This window comes from Pan troglodytes, chromosome 21 (assembly GCF_028858775.2).
Source record: "Pan troglodytes isolate AG18354 chromosome 21, NHGRI_mPanTro3-v2.0_pri, whole genome shotgun sequence".
Classification (NCBI taxonomy): Eukaryota; Metazoa; Chordata; class Mammalia; order Primates; family Hominidae; genus Pan; species Pan troglodytes.
Window position 1 is genome coordinate 25103263 of NC_072419.2, and position 17766 is coordinate 25121028.

The 17766-nt window shown below is 41.0% G+C and overlaps 1 protein-coding gene and 1 pseudogene across 1 annotated transcript in view; one reads left to right on the forward strand and one right to left on the reverse strand.

The window, feature by feature from the left end:
- Nucleotides 1-770: 770 nt before the first annotated feature.
- The window catches only part of DTD1 (D-aminoacyl-tRNA deacylase 1), a 177038-nt gene continuing 160042 nt past the window's right edge, over nt 771-17766 (forward strand). The window contains exons 1-3 of the mRNA XM_016937518.4: nt 771-986; nt 6594-6684; nt 8872-9107. Of these exons, the coding sequence (XP_016793007.1) occupies nt 944-986; nt 6594-6684; nt 8872-9107 (370 nt within the window). The 5' untranslated portion in view covers nt 771-943. The remainder of the gene's footprint in view (nt 987-6593; nt 6685-8871; nt 9108-17766) is intronic.
- LOC112206556 (U6 spliceosomal RNA) lies at nt 15819-15875 on the reverse strand (annotated as a pseudogene).

Consider the following 17766-nt stretch of genomic DNA (forward strand, 5'->3'; position numbering starts at 1 on the left):
TTTAACAAACAAGCACACTAGTTTGTAGTCTTTTCTGGGCAAGTGAGGGTTTCTTCTCAATTTCAATGCCTTTTCTACACCCACCAATGCTATTAGTCACCTTTAAGGTGAAGACTGCTGAGATGGAATTATTTTTAGCAATGATAATAATTTGTTGGGGTAATAGTTGTACAGCCCTTTGCTGCCATCTAAGCACTTTTACGTGGTTTGGTTCATTTAAATCTAACAACCCAGTGAGGGGGCCAATTAGTAGCATTTGTATTACATGAGAAATTAGAATTCTAGAATCACATACCTATTTATTACCATGACATGGCTATGTCGAATTAATAGTGAGATAGGTAAATGGCTATTTTAGGCAGCAGATCCTTTTGTATGTGGTATCTGAAAAGCCAGTGAGGCAGGAAGACAAGGAAGAAGAATTTGGGAGGATCTGCGTGCAGAGGACTGGAAGAGGAAAGAGGAATACAATTAGAAATAGGATTCAGGCTGAATTTAAAGGCTTAGTGATGACGGGTTCTTAGGTTCGGGTATGTGGGAGAAAAAAACCAGCGTAGAGACTACCTTCGGGGCAGAGTGGGTTCTGGGCACTGGGTAGGGGCTGGGCCCGGGATGGGGGGATCAAAGGGCTCTGGCGGGACCCAGATGTGGGTGGGGCAGGGCCGAGCCTGGGGACTGGGCTTTTCAATGACGGGCGGGGTTACGGTTGGGTAGCAGGTGGGCGTGGCAGGCACAGGCGGAGTCAATCTATGAGTGGGTGGGCCTATCGCCAGGCCGAGAGTGGGCGTGGCCGACGTGGGGTGGGCAGCCGCCGACCGAGTCGGACCGGCCCGTTGGGCGCGCTTCCGGGTGTCACCTCCAGAGGGCGCCGGCTGCGGAGCCGCCCTCAGAGTCGCGAGGCCGGACGCAGCGCGGCGCCGCCCCACTCGCCCCAGCCGCCGCCATGAAGGCCGTGGTGCAGCGCGTCACCCGGGCCAGCGTCACAGGTCAGTCGGGCGGGGCCGGGCCCGGGAGGAGCCGCCCCTGACCCCCGCGACCGGCTGTCTTGCGTGGGGGGGTCTTCCTGCGCCATCCTCGGGGCCGCTGCGGCCCCTCCGCGAGCCTGGTCCCCTTCGCGAGCTCGGTCCGCGCAGCCGCGAGTCCCCGGGGCCGGCTTCGGGTCAGCGCGGCGGCCGGAGAGCCCCCTGCACGTGCCCGACCGGCCGCGGCGCGCCCCTGGCTTCCGGCTCTCGGCAGAGGATGCAGGACCAGCGCGCCTCATTCTCAGCACCTTTGTCCTGCTTGCGGGATGGCGGAGCCTCGGAGCATCTCCGTTGCCCGCTCTTCAGGGAGTGTTGATGAACCACGCTTAGAGCATTTCCGGAGCAGGCACTCCTCCCTTTTCACTGCTATATTTTAAATGTTCAATTTTTGCCCATTTTTACGTATTCCAATTTTTATGGGGCTTGACTCAGGATGAAATGCACAGATGCGGAGAGTTGCTCCTTGGGCTGAGCTTTGACAGTTGGCGTGCACGCACGTGACTGGAGCCTAGGCTGGATGAGGGGCGCCCCCTGCCCAGGACGCCCCTCGTCCTCGCCCGCTGAACTCTGCGCGGAGGGGTCGGGATCTAAAGAATTCAAGATGAAAACATTTCTCTTTTTCTTGTGGACCAAGCCACCCGACCCCTGGTCATCACTCGAGCACTTTCGTCTCGTTTGGGCATCAGAGGTCCAGATGATTAGTGTAGATAAAGTAGTCGTTTTAGGAAAACCACGGTACGAAAGATATTTTTTAAAAAACATTTAAAAGACAAGCTTTATATTGTCTTTAGTCTTTTCTGTCTTTATTGGCACAACTATATTGTTTCAGTTCAAATAATTTCAGATATCCTGTCCTTGGAGCCAGTCTGCACCAAATATGTGTTCTTGTGTCCACAAAAGTATGAATTAAAAACAAAACAGGCCGGGGGCTGTGGCTCACACCTGTAATCCCAGCTCTATGGGAGGCCAAGGCGGGCAGATCACCTGAGGCCAGGAGTTCGAGACCAGCCTGGCCAACATAGAGAAACCCTATCTCTACTACAAATACAAAAATTAGCCGGGAGCGGTGGTTGGTGCCTATAATCCCAGCTACTCGGGAGGCTGAGGTAGGAGAATCGCTTGAACCCGGGAGGCTGAGGTTGCAGTGAGCCGAGATTGTGCCACTAACCTCCAGCCTGGGCGACAGAGCGAGACTCTGTCTCAAAAAACAACAAACAAAACCCCAAAACAAAAAACAAAACAAAACAAAAACAACAAAAAACCCTAAAGAAACAACCAAACCCACCAAAACCATATATTTAAATCTAAGAGTCTATTTTTCAACCCCGCCTAATGATTTCTAAGCTGTTCTGGTAGCTTTGGTTTTGGAAATGGTCCTGGAATAATAGGGAATAGAGTAGCACTGGGATTTAGGAATTTTAAAGCTTTTATAACATTTCTATAAATATTTAAATTCATGAAAACTGGGAAAATTCATAGGTGAAAGATGTTTTGCATTATTGAGAAGAATCTTGCAGTCTGCTGCTGTGTGTGGTCATCACTGACAGATTTAAATTTTGATCTCTCTCCTGAACTCTCCATCCTGCTAATCTGGAATATTGAAAATGTGTGTTCTGTGAGATGTGCTGAATAAGAGTCTGGGTTATTTTGGTTCATTATTTAAGTTATATGCTTTCAGTTAAAACAACCAAACCTGCATATTAAAAAAGATAAGGGTGTTAATTATGGGAAAGTGTAAATAATTCGGGAATTCTGGGTTGGGGAACTGTGGAATTCTGTTAGAAGGGCCCTCCACTTATGCAGGCCTTCTAGTTGCATTGTAATGGAAAGGGATTTTCTGATTCCTTTAAAATGTGGCTGGTTTCACTGAAATGTGGCTGTGTTTGAATGGCATTTTATTTTAGGGGTTCTAAAATGTTAACTTCCTGTTTTATGGTCGGGACAGCATAGATTATCAGGAGTCACGCATTTTATTTTATTTTAAAATAGTTGGTTGACTTCACCCTTATTTTAAATTTATGTATTTATGGTTTGTTTGTTTTAGAGATGGGGTCTTGCTCTGTCACCCAGGCTGGAGTGCAGTGGCACTATTATAGCTTACTACAACCTCAAACGCTTGGGCTCAAGTGATCCTTTAGCTTCAGCATCCTGAGTAGTTAGACTACAGGCGTGTGCCGCCACCGCTATGTCCAGCTTAGGAGTCACACATTTTACTATGTGGTATATTCAATTTATGTGATTGGTCAAACACTTTTTTTTATAGTAACCCTTTAATATTATTTGATGCCCAGTCCATCAGATTTCTCCAATTGGCTAATTGGTTTTGTTTTTGTTTTGAGAGAGTCTTGCTCTGTTGCCGAGGCTGGAGTACAGTGGTGCCATCTCTGATCACTGCAGCCTCTGCCTCCTGGGTTCAAGCGATTCTCATGCCTCTGTGTCCTGAGTAGCTGGGCTTACAGGTGCGTGCCACTGTGCCTGGCTAATTTTTTTGTATTTTTAGTGGAGACAGGGTTTTGCCATGTTGACTAGGCTGGTCTCAAACTCCTGGCCTCAAGTGATTTGCCTGCCTCGGCTTCCCAAAGTGCTGGGATTACAGGCATGAGCCACTGCACCCAGCTTGATCAAACACATTTTGATGCCTTAGGTTGGGTATTGTGATAATCTAATTTTTAAAAGTTTATTATGGCACATTTCAAACATATTAACAGACGGAATAGTGCAATAACCCCCATGTCCCATCATTCAGTGTCAGCAGCTAAAATTTGATGTCTGTAAACAGTGTTGGAAGAGGATCTAAAATGTTTGGGTTTAACTAGGTTAACTTTGAAGGTTATGAATTCTTGAAGTAGAGATCTCAGGTCTGATGCCACTAGTAGGTAGAAAAATTGACCAAACATCTCAGGTCTTTTCCAGCCCTTTGATCTTTTGTTCAAAGTGGTGATTCTCAGATTTTTTCCCTTGGTGATCCATTTACTTATAATAAAAAATCCTTTTGAATCTCCTAGTCCTTCTACTTGTCCCTGGATGGGGGACAAAACTGCTCCAAAATAAGACAGCAGTCTCTGTGTCATATATAGACTTTGGGCCATAATTTGTTTCATGTTAAGATAATTATAAAACTGTCAAAATTCTTTGACAGTGATTCTAGAATCTAAGCAGATAATCCTAACTGTAGAAAAGGCTTTAGTGTACAAAGATTTTCACTACACTGTTATTTACTGAGGTGAAAATTTTGAAAGAAGCCATATGTCCAGCAAAATGGAATGGTTAATCAGTCTACTCGATGAGCTGAATCTATTAAAAGGTGTTTAGGAAAAGGTTATGACATGAAAAAATTCTTATGCAATATTATTATAAAAATTTATATGCAACATTATTATAGTAGTTGAGAACAAATATGAATTAAAATGTATGAATAGATACAATATTAAAAGGAAATCATTAAAATATTAAAGTACCTTTGTTCTTTTTTTCATGTTTCTCATATTTTCTAAAATATATAATCCTTACTTTGATGATAGATATAACTTCATGACCTTTATTTTTTAAAACATACTTTGGGAAAAATTTAGAAAGTATATCAACATTGTAAGAAAGTAATGTTGATTTATTCAAAGAACAAATAAAGCCAAAGGCTTTTTCTGAAGCAATGCAAATGAGCAAACCAACCCCCAATTGTTTACTGCCTATGTCAGGATAGATTATTTCTATTTCAGCTTTTGAGGCAGCGGCTCAAAGGACAATAAGTCACACACACATAGTTCATTTTAAGAAAAACAGCACAGAAGAAAAGATTTAAAAAATTTTAGCATAAAAATAAAGAAATTAAGCATTACTGATATTTCAGGAATGGATTGATGTGCTCTGCTGGGATCTGAATAGCAGGTGGTCTCTTGCCATTGCAACTGAAGAAAGAGGGAAGTTTCTCACCCTTTCTTTAGCAGTGTATTGTAACATGGCATAGTCTATGTTACTGTGTTAGTTATATTTATAGCTATTACCCTGCAGAATCAAGCAAACAGCAAGAAAATGGCTGAGTTGACCCTTCTATTCCGATTAGAACATTAGGTCAGTACAAGATGAGGTAGTAAAACAACATAATCTAATAAGATTGGCAAATAATTGGCAAAAAATAGAAAATTTTCAAGAGCACCACTTGAAATACAGATTTAGCTGCGTATGATGGCATGCATCCATAGTCCCAGCTACTCTGGAAGCCGAGGCAGGGAGGATTGCTTGAGCCCAGGGGTTCTGGGCTATAGTACACTATGCTGCCCTGCTGTCATACCAAAGTTCTGCATCAATATGGTGAGTTCCCAGGACCAGAGGACCATCAGGACGGATGGACCAACCTAGGTTGGACATAGAGCAGGTCAGAACTCCTGTGCTGATTAGTAGTGGAATTGCACCTGTGAATAGTCACTGCACTCCAGCTTGGACAACATAGAGAGATCCTGCCTCTTAAAAAGAAAAACATGAAAAAAAAACAGGGATTCTCCATCATAAAGATGCATCTTTTTTTTTTTTTTGAGATGGAGATTCACTCTTGTCACCCAGGCTAGAAGGCTGGAGTGCAATGGTGTGATCTTGGATCACTGCAATCTCCACCTTCTGGGTTCAAGCGATTCTCCTGCCTCAGCCTCCTGAGTAGCTGGGATTACAGGCGCCCACCACCATGCCTGGCTAATTTTTGTATTTTTATTAGAGATGGGATTTCGCCATGTTGGCCAAGCTGGTCTCGAACTCCTGACGTCATATGACTGCCTGCCTCAGCCTCCCAAAGTGCTGGGATTACAGGCATAAACCACCATGCCCGGCCCATAATGATGCATCTTGCTACCATTTGAGATATTGCCTAGTGGTAGTAGGGCATATATTTGGTTATAAATACATATACAAATGTTAGGAGTATGTGCTTAGAGCCTTTTTTTTTTTTTCAAATGGACAAGATGCATGATTGAAAAATATTTGGAGATCATTGGCTTAGAATGTAACCACAAAACTAAACTGGGAAATAATAGCAGTTTGATGAGTTGAAGCTTAACACATAAATTGTGATTTTTATGTATTATGTATTTGTCCTCATAGTAAGTAGGAAAATCATTTATGATATGAACATTTTCCACTTTATGCTTCCTGTATACTGTGTTACCATATTTTTTTGATATTCTGCAAAAGGCAGGAATCTCTTTTCTGAGAATTAATATAGCTGAGCTGGCTTCTCTGGGGGAGGAAAACACAGTCTGTTTTTATAGATGGGCAAACTTGACCATAGAAAATTTTGGGTGTCTTACCCAAGGTAACATAGATGAAATATGGCCCTAAGATCCTGCTTAATGGTTGTTCACTTTACAGCTCCCATTCATTCCAGAGATAAAATCAGAATGGATGGGAATTATTATCATCTCACTGCATTTATGTAACTCTTTTCATTTTCGAATACGTACTGACTTTAACCAAAGAAGTTATAAGAAGTATGTATGATGTTTAAAATACTCCTATCGTTACTTGAAAGTGCTTTATGACCTTGTTTGGTTCTGAGTTCTTCTCTCCCTTTTGGTTCCTTTCTAGTTGGAGGAGAGCAGATTAGTGCCATTGGAAGGGGCATATGTGTGTTGCTGGGTATTTCCCTGGAGGATACGCAGAAGGAACTGGAGCACATGTAAGATGCATTTCTGTCATTGCTGTTTGAGTGGGCTATGTGGTGGTGGTCATGCTGGGAACTTCCATAGTACTTTGTGCCTGTGAGGTGAGCCCCTGTCACTTTTAACCATTGTCCCATTGGATGTAGTATGGTTATCTCCGTGTTTCAGAGAAGACCGAGGAAGAATGATTTGGGAGACCTCAACGCTAAGTCAGCCTTAGAGCAGGAGCACCGCCTAGCCCCTGTCTGTTTGCTACTGTGGCCTCAGAGCATGCCTCTTGTTCTCTTAACGCAAAAACCAAGCCTCTTTTCTTATGTTTGGTTTCTCTTTTTTAAATTGGGCAATGTTATCTGGGCACTATGTATTTTTAGAATGTCTACTAGCTCGCTGTGCACATAGGGATCTAGAACTCAGAGAGGTTAAATTGCTTGCCCCAGATCATGCACACACACTTAGCAAAAAGCCTGAACCCCAGTTAGAGTCTGGGCTCCCTGACCTTGAAGCCAGTGATCTTTTTACTAAGGTGGTGGCGGGGGTTGAGGAGCAGGGGTTGCCATTGCTGCTGCCTGCCTGGCTCTCTGAGTTTACAGATGGGCAAACTCGACTATAGAAAGGTTTAGGTGTCTTAGCCAAGGCAGCACAGATGAAATATGGCCCTAAAATCCTGCTTAATGATTGTTCACTTTATAGCTCCCATTCATTCCAGACATAAAATCAGAATGTGCCCTCTGTGCACCTCCTCCCCTCCATTACCACGGGGCACATTTACTTTAGATGCTGGATCCATTTATTCTGCCCCTTGGTGCTTAGAGCTTGGGTATAACCCTGCCCAACTGATTCTTTTGTGTTAGATTGAAAATCAGACTTGAAACTGAATTCCTGCTAAGGTGTTGATGATGGATAACTATCATTCAATACTACTTCAGTGATGGTGGTATTTTAGTAGCTGTCCCCTGGATACTCAAAGAAGTGGTAGAGTGGTGTAATGGCTAAAAACTGAGGCTGTGGGTTTGAATGTCTTTATGGCTCTGACATACTACAGAGCTAATACTTAGCCTGGTGCTTAAGAGATGTGATTCAACATAAGACAAATCTTGGCTGTGGAGAGGGGGTAATGAGTAGCACCTGTCCCTGAGGGTGCCCATATTAAGAGTCAGTTAATTAGTATTTATAGAGTCTTTGAAACTGTCATCGACTTAACATCATCCAGAAGGGTGGCTCTCAAATGGTGAGATTTCAGCTTTCATGCTGGTGGTTCTCTGCTGTGCTTCTCAAATCTGACCCTATAGCTGTCACCTGGTCAACTTTCTTGCCATGGTGACTATCCTTCACATGTATAGGGAAAGCCCCTCTGGGGCTTAAGGAGCTTGTGACATAGTTTTCAAGGTGTCTTTCTCCAGATCTTTTTGCATATTTGCAATAACCATGATTTTTCTCTCAGTGTATTTGCTGAATTGTTCTTTTTTTTTTTTTTTTTCTTTTGAGACAGAGTCTCCCTCTGTCGCCCAGGCTGGAGTGCAGTGGTGCCATCTTAGCTTACTGCAATCTCTGCCTCCCTGGTTCAAGCGATTTTTGTGCCTAAGCCTCCTGAGTAGCTGGGATTAAAGGCGCCCGCCACCATGCCTGGCTAACTTTTGTAGTTTTAGTAGTAGAGATGGGGTTTCTCTATGTTGGCTAGGCTGGTCTCGAACTCCTGACCTCAGGTGATCCACCCGCTGTGGCCTCCCAAAGTACTGGGATTTCAGGCATGAGCCACTGTGCTCAGCCGAATTGTTCATTTTGAGTAGCTCCAAGAAGGGGTGTAAAAATGGATGTCATTTATCCTAATGTGATGAATTCGTTCATGAAAAATTACAGTTGAACCCATGTTTTGACATATCCCCGACCTAAAGGAGCAGAGAATAGGTGGTTGTCATCTTAGCCCCAGTTCTCACCAGTAGCTGCTGTGAACTGGAGCGACTGGCAAAAAAGAAGCAATCTCAAAACAACCGTGTGAGGTAGAACTGTTATTATTCTGTATCGCAGCTGAGGACACTGAAGCACAGGGTGGATAAGTGACTTGCCTGAGGTCATGCCTCCTGTCAGGGATGGAGTCATCATTATGTCCTTATTTGGCCGGAAGCTGGTGACATTTTTGGGGTATGGAGTGTGTTGCGGGGGCTTGTGATCTCTCAGGTAGCTCTCACTGCTCTTTTTCCCCTTAGGGTCCGAAAGATTCTAAACCTGCGTGTATTTGAGGATGAGAGTGGGAAGCACTGGTCGAAGAGTGTGATGGACAAACAGTACGAGATTCTGTGTGTCAGCCAGTTTACCCTCCAGTGTGTCCTGAAGGGAAACAAGCCTGATTTCCACCTAGCAATGCCCACGGAGCAGGCAGAGGGCTTCTACAACAGCTTCCTGGAGCAGCTGCGTAAAACATACAGTCCGGAGCTTATCAAAGGTAAGCAGGAGAGCCACATCCAGAAAGGGGTCTTTGGGACACTCCTGGATGGAGAGAAAAAAGAAGCTGCAACTGCAGCATCTCCTTTTCTGGAAAGTCATTGTTTATGGTTGGTACTTACTTAGAACCACATACTAGCTGCTGCTATTGCTGCTGTTGTACTTAACACATGTCCTCAGAATGCTCCTGCCGGCATTTGCCCTCCTCCCTTCTGTTCACATTTTGAAAATGTTTGGGAACCCAGAGGTGTGGCTAATACAGTGGTATTTCTTTGATTGTTTAGCTTAGCCCTGTCCAATAGAAGTATAGTGCAAGCCTCAAATGTGAGCCAAATATGTCATTTTAAGTTCTTGTAGCCATATTTAAAAAAGTAAAAAGAAATATGTGAAATTAATTTAAAAAATATATTTTATTTAACTGAATAGATTCAACATATGATTTTACTATGTAATCGTTATAAACAACGATGAGGTAGTTTACATTCTCTTTTTTTTTTTCTAAATAAAGGCTTTATTTGATTATAGCAGTTTTAGGTTCACAGTAAAATTGAGAGGATGGTACAGAGATATTCCATATATCCCTGCCCCCGCATGCATAGCCTCCCTCATTATCAACATCCCCCACTAGAGTGGTGCATTTGTTACAACTGATGAACCTAAGTTCATTGTTGGATTGTAACTGTTGTTCATGGCACATCATTATCACCCATAGTCTCCTGTTTGCACTAGGGTTCACTCTAATATTCTGTGGGTTTGGGCAAATTTATAATGACATGTGTCTACCATTGCAGTATCATACAGAATATTTTTTATTTTATTTTTATGATTTTGTTTCTTTTTCTGTTCTGGCTTCTCAATAAGCTTTTTTGACCTAGTCTCATAGACTCTGTCTTTTAGTAGATGAGAGAAAGTGTGTGTGTGTGTGTGTGTGTGTGTGTGTGTGTGTGTAGAGAGAGAGAGGGAGCTATAGATGGTGTTTTTGTTCTCCTAATGGTTATTTCTAAGTTTTTAACATTCATGAATAGTTACAAAAATTTCTATCAAAATTTATAAGGATCTTAGTATATTTGAACATCCCCTTTTCCTTTCTAGTTCCACTTTTTAAAATGACTTTATTAAGATATAATACACATACTGTACAATTCACCCATTTAAAGTGTACAAGTCAATTTTTTTAGTTTATTAAGAGTTGTGCAACCATTGCCACAATCTAATTTTACAACACTTTTGTCCCACTTAAAAGAAATCCTGTACTCATCAACAGTACTAGCCTACTCCCACTCTCTTCTTTGTTGCCCCAGTCCTAGGCAGCCATTAATCTACTTTCCGTCTCTTTAGATTTGTCTATTCTGAACATTTTATGTAAATGGAATTATATAATGTGTGGTTTTGTTCCTGGCTTCTTTCACTTAGCATAATGTTTTCAAGGTTCATCCATATTGCCACTTTTCTTTTCATCATAATCATAATCACTTTTAATCATAATTTATTTATAATCTGTAACTGGCTGTATTTGATAATATATTTTATCAATTTCTGTGGTCACCAACCTGTCTTGCTTCCTTCTTTGGGCTCTTCTTTCTGAAGTACATTCTATGATATATCAGTTGTTTACTAAGAATGTGTTAGTGGAACATAGTCATTGTAGGTTTTAAAATGTTTTTATTTTGCCTTAATTCTTTATGATTGCTTAGCTGGGCATGGAATCCTAGCTTGACAGTTCTTTTCTCCTAACATTTTGTCTTTTTTAAAAAAAATTATTAGTATACTTTAAGTTCTGGGGTACATGTGCAGAACGTGCAGTTTTGTTACATAGGTATACATGTGCCATAGTGGTTTGCTGCATCCATCCACCCATCACCCACATTAGTTATTTCTCCTAATGCTATCCCTCCCCTAGCCCCCCACCCCTCAACAGGTCCCGGTGTGTCCATGTGTTCTACTTATTCAGCTCCCACTTATAAGTAAGAATATGTGGCGTTTGGTTTTCTGTTCTTGTGATGGTTTGCTGAGAATGATGGTTTCCAACTTCATCCATGTCCCTGCAAAGGATGTGAACTCATCCTTTTTTATGGCTGCATTGTATTCCGTGGTGTGTAGGTGCCACCTTTTCTTTATCCAGTCTATCACTGATGGACATTTGGGTTGGTTCCAAGTCTTTGCTATTGTAAACAGTGCTGCAGTAAACATACGTGTGCATGTGTCTTTATAGTAGAATGATTTATAGTCCTTTGGGTATATACTCAGTAACGGTAATTTTTTTTTTTGAGATGGAGTCTTGCTCTGTCGCCCAGACTGGAGCACAGTGGCACAATCTTGGCTCACTGCAAGCTCCGCCTCCCGGGCTCATGCCATTCTCCTGCCTCAGCCTCCCGAGTAGCTGGGACTACAGACGCCCGCTACCACACCCGGCTAATTTTTTATTTTATTTTATTTTTTTTAGTAGAGATGGGGTTTTACCATGTTAGCTAGGATGGTCTCGATCTCCTGACCTCGTGATCCGCCTGTCTTGGCCTCCCAAAGTGCTGGGATTACAGGTGTGAGCCACCGCGCCCAGCCAGTAATGGTAATTTTTAGTGCCCTAAAAATCCTCTGTGCTCTGGCTATTCATCCCTCTCTCTTCCCTAACTCCTGTCAACCACTGATCTTTTTACTGCCTCCATAGTTTTGCCTTTTTTAGAATGTCATATATTTGGAATAATACAGTGTGTAGCCTTTTCTGATTGGCTTCTTTGACTTAGTAGTATGCATTTAATGTTTCTCTTTTCATGGCTTAATAGCTCATTTTGTATTAGCACTGAATAATGTTCTATAGTCTGGAGATACCACAGTTTATTTATTCACTTACTGAAGGATATCTTGATTGTTTCCAAGTTTAGGCAGTTATGAATAAAGCTGCTATAAACATCTATGTTTTCTTATTTTTTATGTATTTTATTTTTTGAGATGGAGTTTTGCTCTGTTGCCCAGGCTGGAGTGCAGTGGTGTGATCTCGGCTCACTGCAACCTCTGCCTCACGGGTTCAAGTGATTCTCCTGCCTCAGCCTTCCGAGTAGCTGGGATTACAGGTGCATGCCACCACACCTGGCTAATTTTTGTATTTGTAGTAGAGGTGGGGTTTTGGCATGTTGGCCAGGCTGGTCTCAAACTCCTGACCTCAGGTAATCCGCCCACATTAGCCTCCCAAAGTGCTGGGATTACAGGTGTGAGCCACCATGCCTGGCCAAACATCTGTTTATAGCAGGTTTTGTATGTATATAAGTTTTCAGCTCTTTTGTGCAAATACCAAGAAATGCAATTGCTGGACTTAATAAGTATGTTTAGTTTGTTAAGAAGCTGCCAAACTGTCTTGCAAAGTGGCTGGATCATTTTGCATTCCCACCAGCAATGAATGAGAGTTCCTGTTGTTCCCCATTCTTGCTAATATTTGGTGTTGTAATTGTTTTGGATTTTGGCCATTCTAATAGGTATGTAGTGGTACCTCATTTTAATTTACATTTCCCTGATGACATATGATATGGAACATTTTTTCATATGCTTATTTACTATCTGTATATCATCTTTGGTGAGGTATCTGTTAAGGTCTTTGGCCCATTTTAAAAAATTGGATTGTTTTCTTACTGTGTTTTAAGAGTTCTTTTTATATTTTGGATACTAGTCCTTTATCAGATATGTCTTTTGCAAATATTCAACTTGCAAATATTTATCCTTTATCAGATATGTCTTCTGTGAATATTCAATTTACAAATATTTATCCTTTATAGGATATTTCTTTTGTAAATATGTTTTCTCAATCTGTGGCTTGTCTTTTCATTCTCTTGACAGTGCCTTTCATGGAGAGGAAAATTTTAATTTTAATAAAGCTTAGCTTATCAATTCTTATTTTCATAGATTGTGCCTTTGGTATTATATCTAAAAAGTCATCATCCTACCCAACATAATCTAGATTTTTTCCTGTTATCTTCTAGGAGCTTTATAGTTTGCATTTTACATTTAGGCCTATGATTCATTTCAGATAATTTTTGTGAAGGGTCTGTGATCTTTGTCTAGAGGCGCTTTTTTGTGGATATCCAGTTATTCCAACATCATTTGTTGAAAAGACCCCTTGCTCCATTGTATTGCCTTTGCTCCTTTGTCAAAGATCAATTCACTGTATTTATCAGGGTCGAATTCTGGGCTCTCTGTTCTGTTCCATTGGTCTGTTTCTCTCCTCTTTCATCGATGCCACACTGTCTTATTTATTGTAGCTTTATTATAAGTATTGAAGTCATATAGTGTCAGCCCGTTAACTTTGTTCTTCTCTTTTAATATTTTTTTGACCATTCTGGGTCTTTTGCTTCCCCATATAAACTTTAGAATCAGTTTGTTGATATCTGCAAAATAACTTGCTGGATTTAGATTGGGATTGCATTGAGTCTATAGATGAAGTTGGGAAGAACTGACACCTTGACTATATTGAATCTCCCTGTCTATGAACATGGAATATCTCTCCATTTCTTTAGTGCTCTGACTTCTTTAATCACTTCTTTAATTTTTCTCATATAGATATTCTAATTTTTTTAAGATTTATACCTAAGTGTTTCATTCTGGGGGGTGCTAATGTAAATGGTATTGTGTTTTTAATCTCAAATTCCACTTGTTCATTGCTGGTATATAGGAAAGTGATTGACTTTTGTATCCTGCAGCCTTGCTGTAATCACTGCCTGGTTTCAGTTTTTTGTGTTTAGTCTTTAGGATTTTCTTCTTGGATGATCATGTCATCTGCAAACAAAGACAGTTTTATTTTTCTTTTTATTTCTTGCCTTATTTCATTAGCTAGGACTTCCAGTCCAGTGCTGGAAAGAGTGGTGAGTGGGGATATCCTTGGCTTATTTCTGCTCTTAGTGGGAAAGCTTCTAGTTTCCCACTGTTAAGTATGACGTTTGCTGTAGGTTTTTTGAAGATACTGTTTATCAAGTTGAAGAAGTTCTCCCCGGCCAGGCGTGGTGGCTCACGCCTGTAATCCCAGCACTTTGGGAAGCCGAGGAGGTCAGATCATCTGAAATCAGGAGTTTGAGACCAGCCTGGGCAACATGGGAAACCCCATTTCTACGAAAAATACAAAAATTAGCCAGGTGTGGTAGCACGCATCTGTAATCCCAGTTACTTGGGAGGCTGAGGCAGGAGTATCGCTTGAACGTGGGAGGCGCAGGTTGCAGTGAGCCAAGATTACGCCACTGTACTCCAGCTTGGATGACAGAGCAGGACTCTGTCTCAAAAAACAAAAAAAGCCATTCCTAGTTTACTGAGAGTTTCTATCATGACTGGATGTTAAAGTTCATCACATGCTTTTTCTGTGTTTATGGATGTGAAGATGTGATTTTTCTTCTTTAGCTTGATTGATTAATTGATTTTTAAGTTGAATAAGCTTTGCATACCTGGGATAAATCCCACTTGATCATGGTGTATAATTCTTTTTATACATTGTTGGATTCTATTTGCTATTTTGTTGAAGATTTTTGTGTCTGTATTAATGAGAGGTATTGGACTGTTGTCCAGGCTGGAGTACAGTGGTGCAATCTTGGCTCTGCAACCTCTGCCTTCTGGGTTCAAACGATTCTCATACCTCAGCCTCCTGAGTAGCTGGGATCCAGGTGTGTGCCACCACACCTGGCTAATTTTTGTATTTTTAATAGAGACGGGGTTTCACCATGTTCGCCAGGCTGGTTTCGAATTCCTGACTTCTAGTGATCTACATGTCTAGGCCCCAAAGTGCTGGGATTACAGGCATGAGCCACTGCACCCGGCTCTTGTAATTTCTTTATCTGGTTTCGGTATTAGGGTAGATTCTGGCCCCATAGAATGAGTTGGGAAGTACCCCCACTGCTTCTATCTTCTGAAAGAGATAGATTGTAGAGAATTGGTATAATTTATTCCCTAAATGTTTGATGGAATTCACCAATGACCCCATCTAGGCCTGGTGTTTCTTTTTGAAAGGTTATTAAATATTGCTTCAGTTTCCTCAATGGATATAGGTCTATCCAAATTGTCTTTTTCTTCTTCTTTCTTTTTTTTTTTGAGATAGAGTCTCGCTTGGTCACTCAGGCTGGAGTGCAGTGACACGATCTCAGCTCACTGCACCCTCTGCCTCCCAGGTTCAAGCGATTCTCCTGCCTCAGCCTTTTGAGTAGCTGGGATTACAGGTGCATGCCACCATGCCCAGCTAATTTTTGTATTTTTAGTAGAGAAGGGGTTTCACCATGTTGGCTGGGCTGGTCTCAAACTCCTGACCTCAGATGATGCACCTGCCTCGGCCTCTCAAAGTGCTGGGATTATAGGCGTTAGCCACTGCACCCAGCCTGTCTATTTCTTCTTGTGAGAGTTTTGGCAGATTGTACCTTTCAAGAAATTGGTCTTTTCTTAATTTCTTTTTTTTTCTTTGGGAACCCTGAGAAACTAAGGGAATTGGTCTTTTTGTCTAAGTGATCAGATTCGTGGATATAGGTTGTTCGTGGTATCCCCTTACCCTCTTTTTAATGTCCATGGACTCTATAGTGATGTCCTCTGTTTCATTTTCAATATTGGTGATTTGTGTCCTCTTTTTTTTTTCTTAGTTATCCTTTCTAGAAGCTTATTGACTTTATTTTTTCAAAGAGCCAGCTTTTGGTTTGATTTTCTCTACTGGTTTCCTATTGTCAATTGATTTGTGCTCTATTTTTTAAAAAAAGTTTATATGCTAATCTTCTCTGTATTGTTCCAATTTTAGTATATGTGCTGCTGAAGCAAGCACTCTGCTCTAATTTTTGTTATTGCTTTTCTTCTGCTTACTCTGCATTTAATTGCTCTTGTTTTTCTAGTTTCCTATGGAGGAAACTTAGATTATTGATTTTAGTTCTTTCTTCTTTTCTAATAAACACATTTAGTGCTATAAGTTTCTCTTTTCCCCACTTTTGTGCTAAGAATTTTGTAATAAGTCTTCAAAACTTTGTATGTAGTTTATACTTAACAATTCGGACCAGCCACATTTCAGGTGCCCAATGGCCGTGTATAGGTCATGGCTGTCATATTGGATAATGCAGATTTAGGTCTCTGCTTACCTGTTTATTCTTGGGTGTGCCAACCTAGTTAAACTAATCAAGACTTAGCTAGAAAATGTCTTAGAATAATGGTCCTGGTTTTCAGGAGAACTATGATTCTGTAAAGACTTTAAGGGCATCATTCATTTCTAGTTTCTTTTCATGTTTCTGGGGATAAATTGCACTAAATATCATCATATTTTACCCTTTTCTTCAAGGTTACTGGAAAACATATTCATAGGTCTTCATGGAGAAATACATAAGAAAAAAAAATTTTTTTTTAAATTAGAAAACATAGCCTCTTTTGGTAATGCATTTCATTTTGAGCCCTTCATAAGTAGAATGTCTTTTTCAATGTCGAACTGCAGTATCTGTTGCTCTAGTTACACCCTTTTGTAGACAGTTATTAACTTTTTTTTTTTTTTTGACAGGGTCTCACTCTGTCACCCAGGCTGGAGTGCAGTGGTACGAGATCTCTGCCCACTGCAACCTCCACCTCCTGGGCTCAGGTGATCCTCCTACCTCAGCCTCTCAAGTTGCTGGGACCACAGGCACGTGCCACCACACTCGGCTAATTTTTTTTGTATTTTTTTTTTAGTAGAAATGGTGTTTCACTATGTTGCCAAGTCTGGTCTTGAACTCCTGGGCTCAAGCAATCTACCTGACATGGCTGCCCAAAGTGCTGGGATTACAGGCGTGAGCCACCAAGCCCATCCTAATTGTTAACTCTTTAGTGTTTCCTATGCTCTAACTTTCTCTCTCTGGATTAAGCAAACCCAGATTTTTTTTTATTAGGCCTACTTTCAACCTTAATAAAATTTTTGAATTTTTTTTGAAGCTCTGTAGCAGAGCCCACATTGAGGATTGTCAGCTTATTTGATGTGCTCATGTTTAGATGGGTGATATTCCTACTCCTCCTTGGCATTTCCTTTTAATGCTCTTTCTACTTGTAAAAATGTCCATTTGCTGTAAGAATACATGGATTCTAGATGAACAGAACATTCCCAACTTAATTCAAATCCCACTCTTACTTGGGTTCTGATAGAGCAGAATAGATTTGCCTCTCCTGGAAATATCCAAATTTAGAACTCCATTTACAAGTCTGGTCATGGATGTCTCCAGTGGTTTTTCCTACCCTATGTCCACTGGGATCCTCCAAAGTGGTTTGCTGCAAACATGTTTCTTCACAGAATGAGTAATTAAGTCAAGTCCTCTGAGTAATTATTTTTCTTTTCTGAGACAAAGATTAGATGCTGCCAGCATTGTTCTTCTCTGCTTGCAGGTGTTTGTGGAATCATTCCATTTCTGAGTAATCTCAGATGAGTTTTAGAATGCTCTAAAGTCCCTTGAAACATAGATGAAAGCAAGGAATATCAGAAAAGCATAAGTGAAGGCATTTTAAATGGGTGAACATTTATAGTTGTTAAGGAATGCTTGAATGAAAGGAAAACTGCTTTCGTCTACGTTTTTAAAGAGGATAGTTTATTATTATTGGGTGTTTGTATTCCTAAAAACATCTTTTATTTATTCTAAAACATTATTTATTTATTCCTAAAAACATCTTCTTTTTGACAGAGAGGGTCTTGCTATATTACTTAGGCTGGG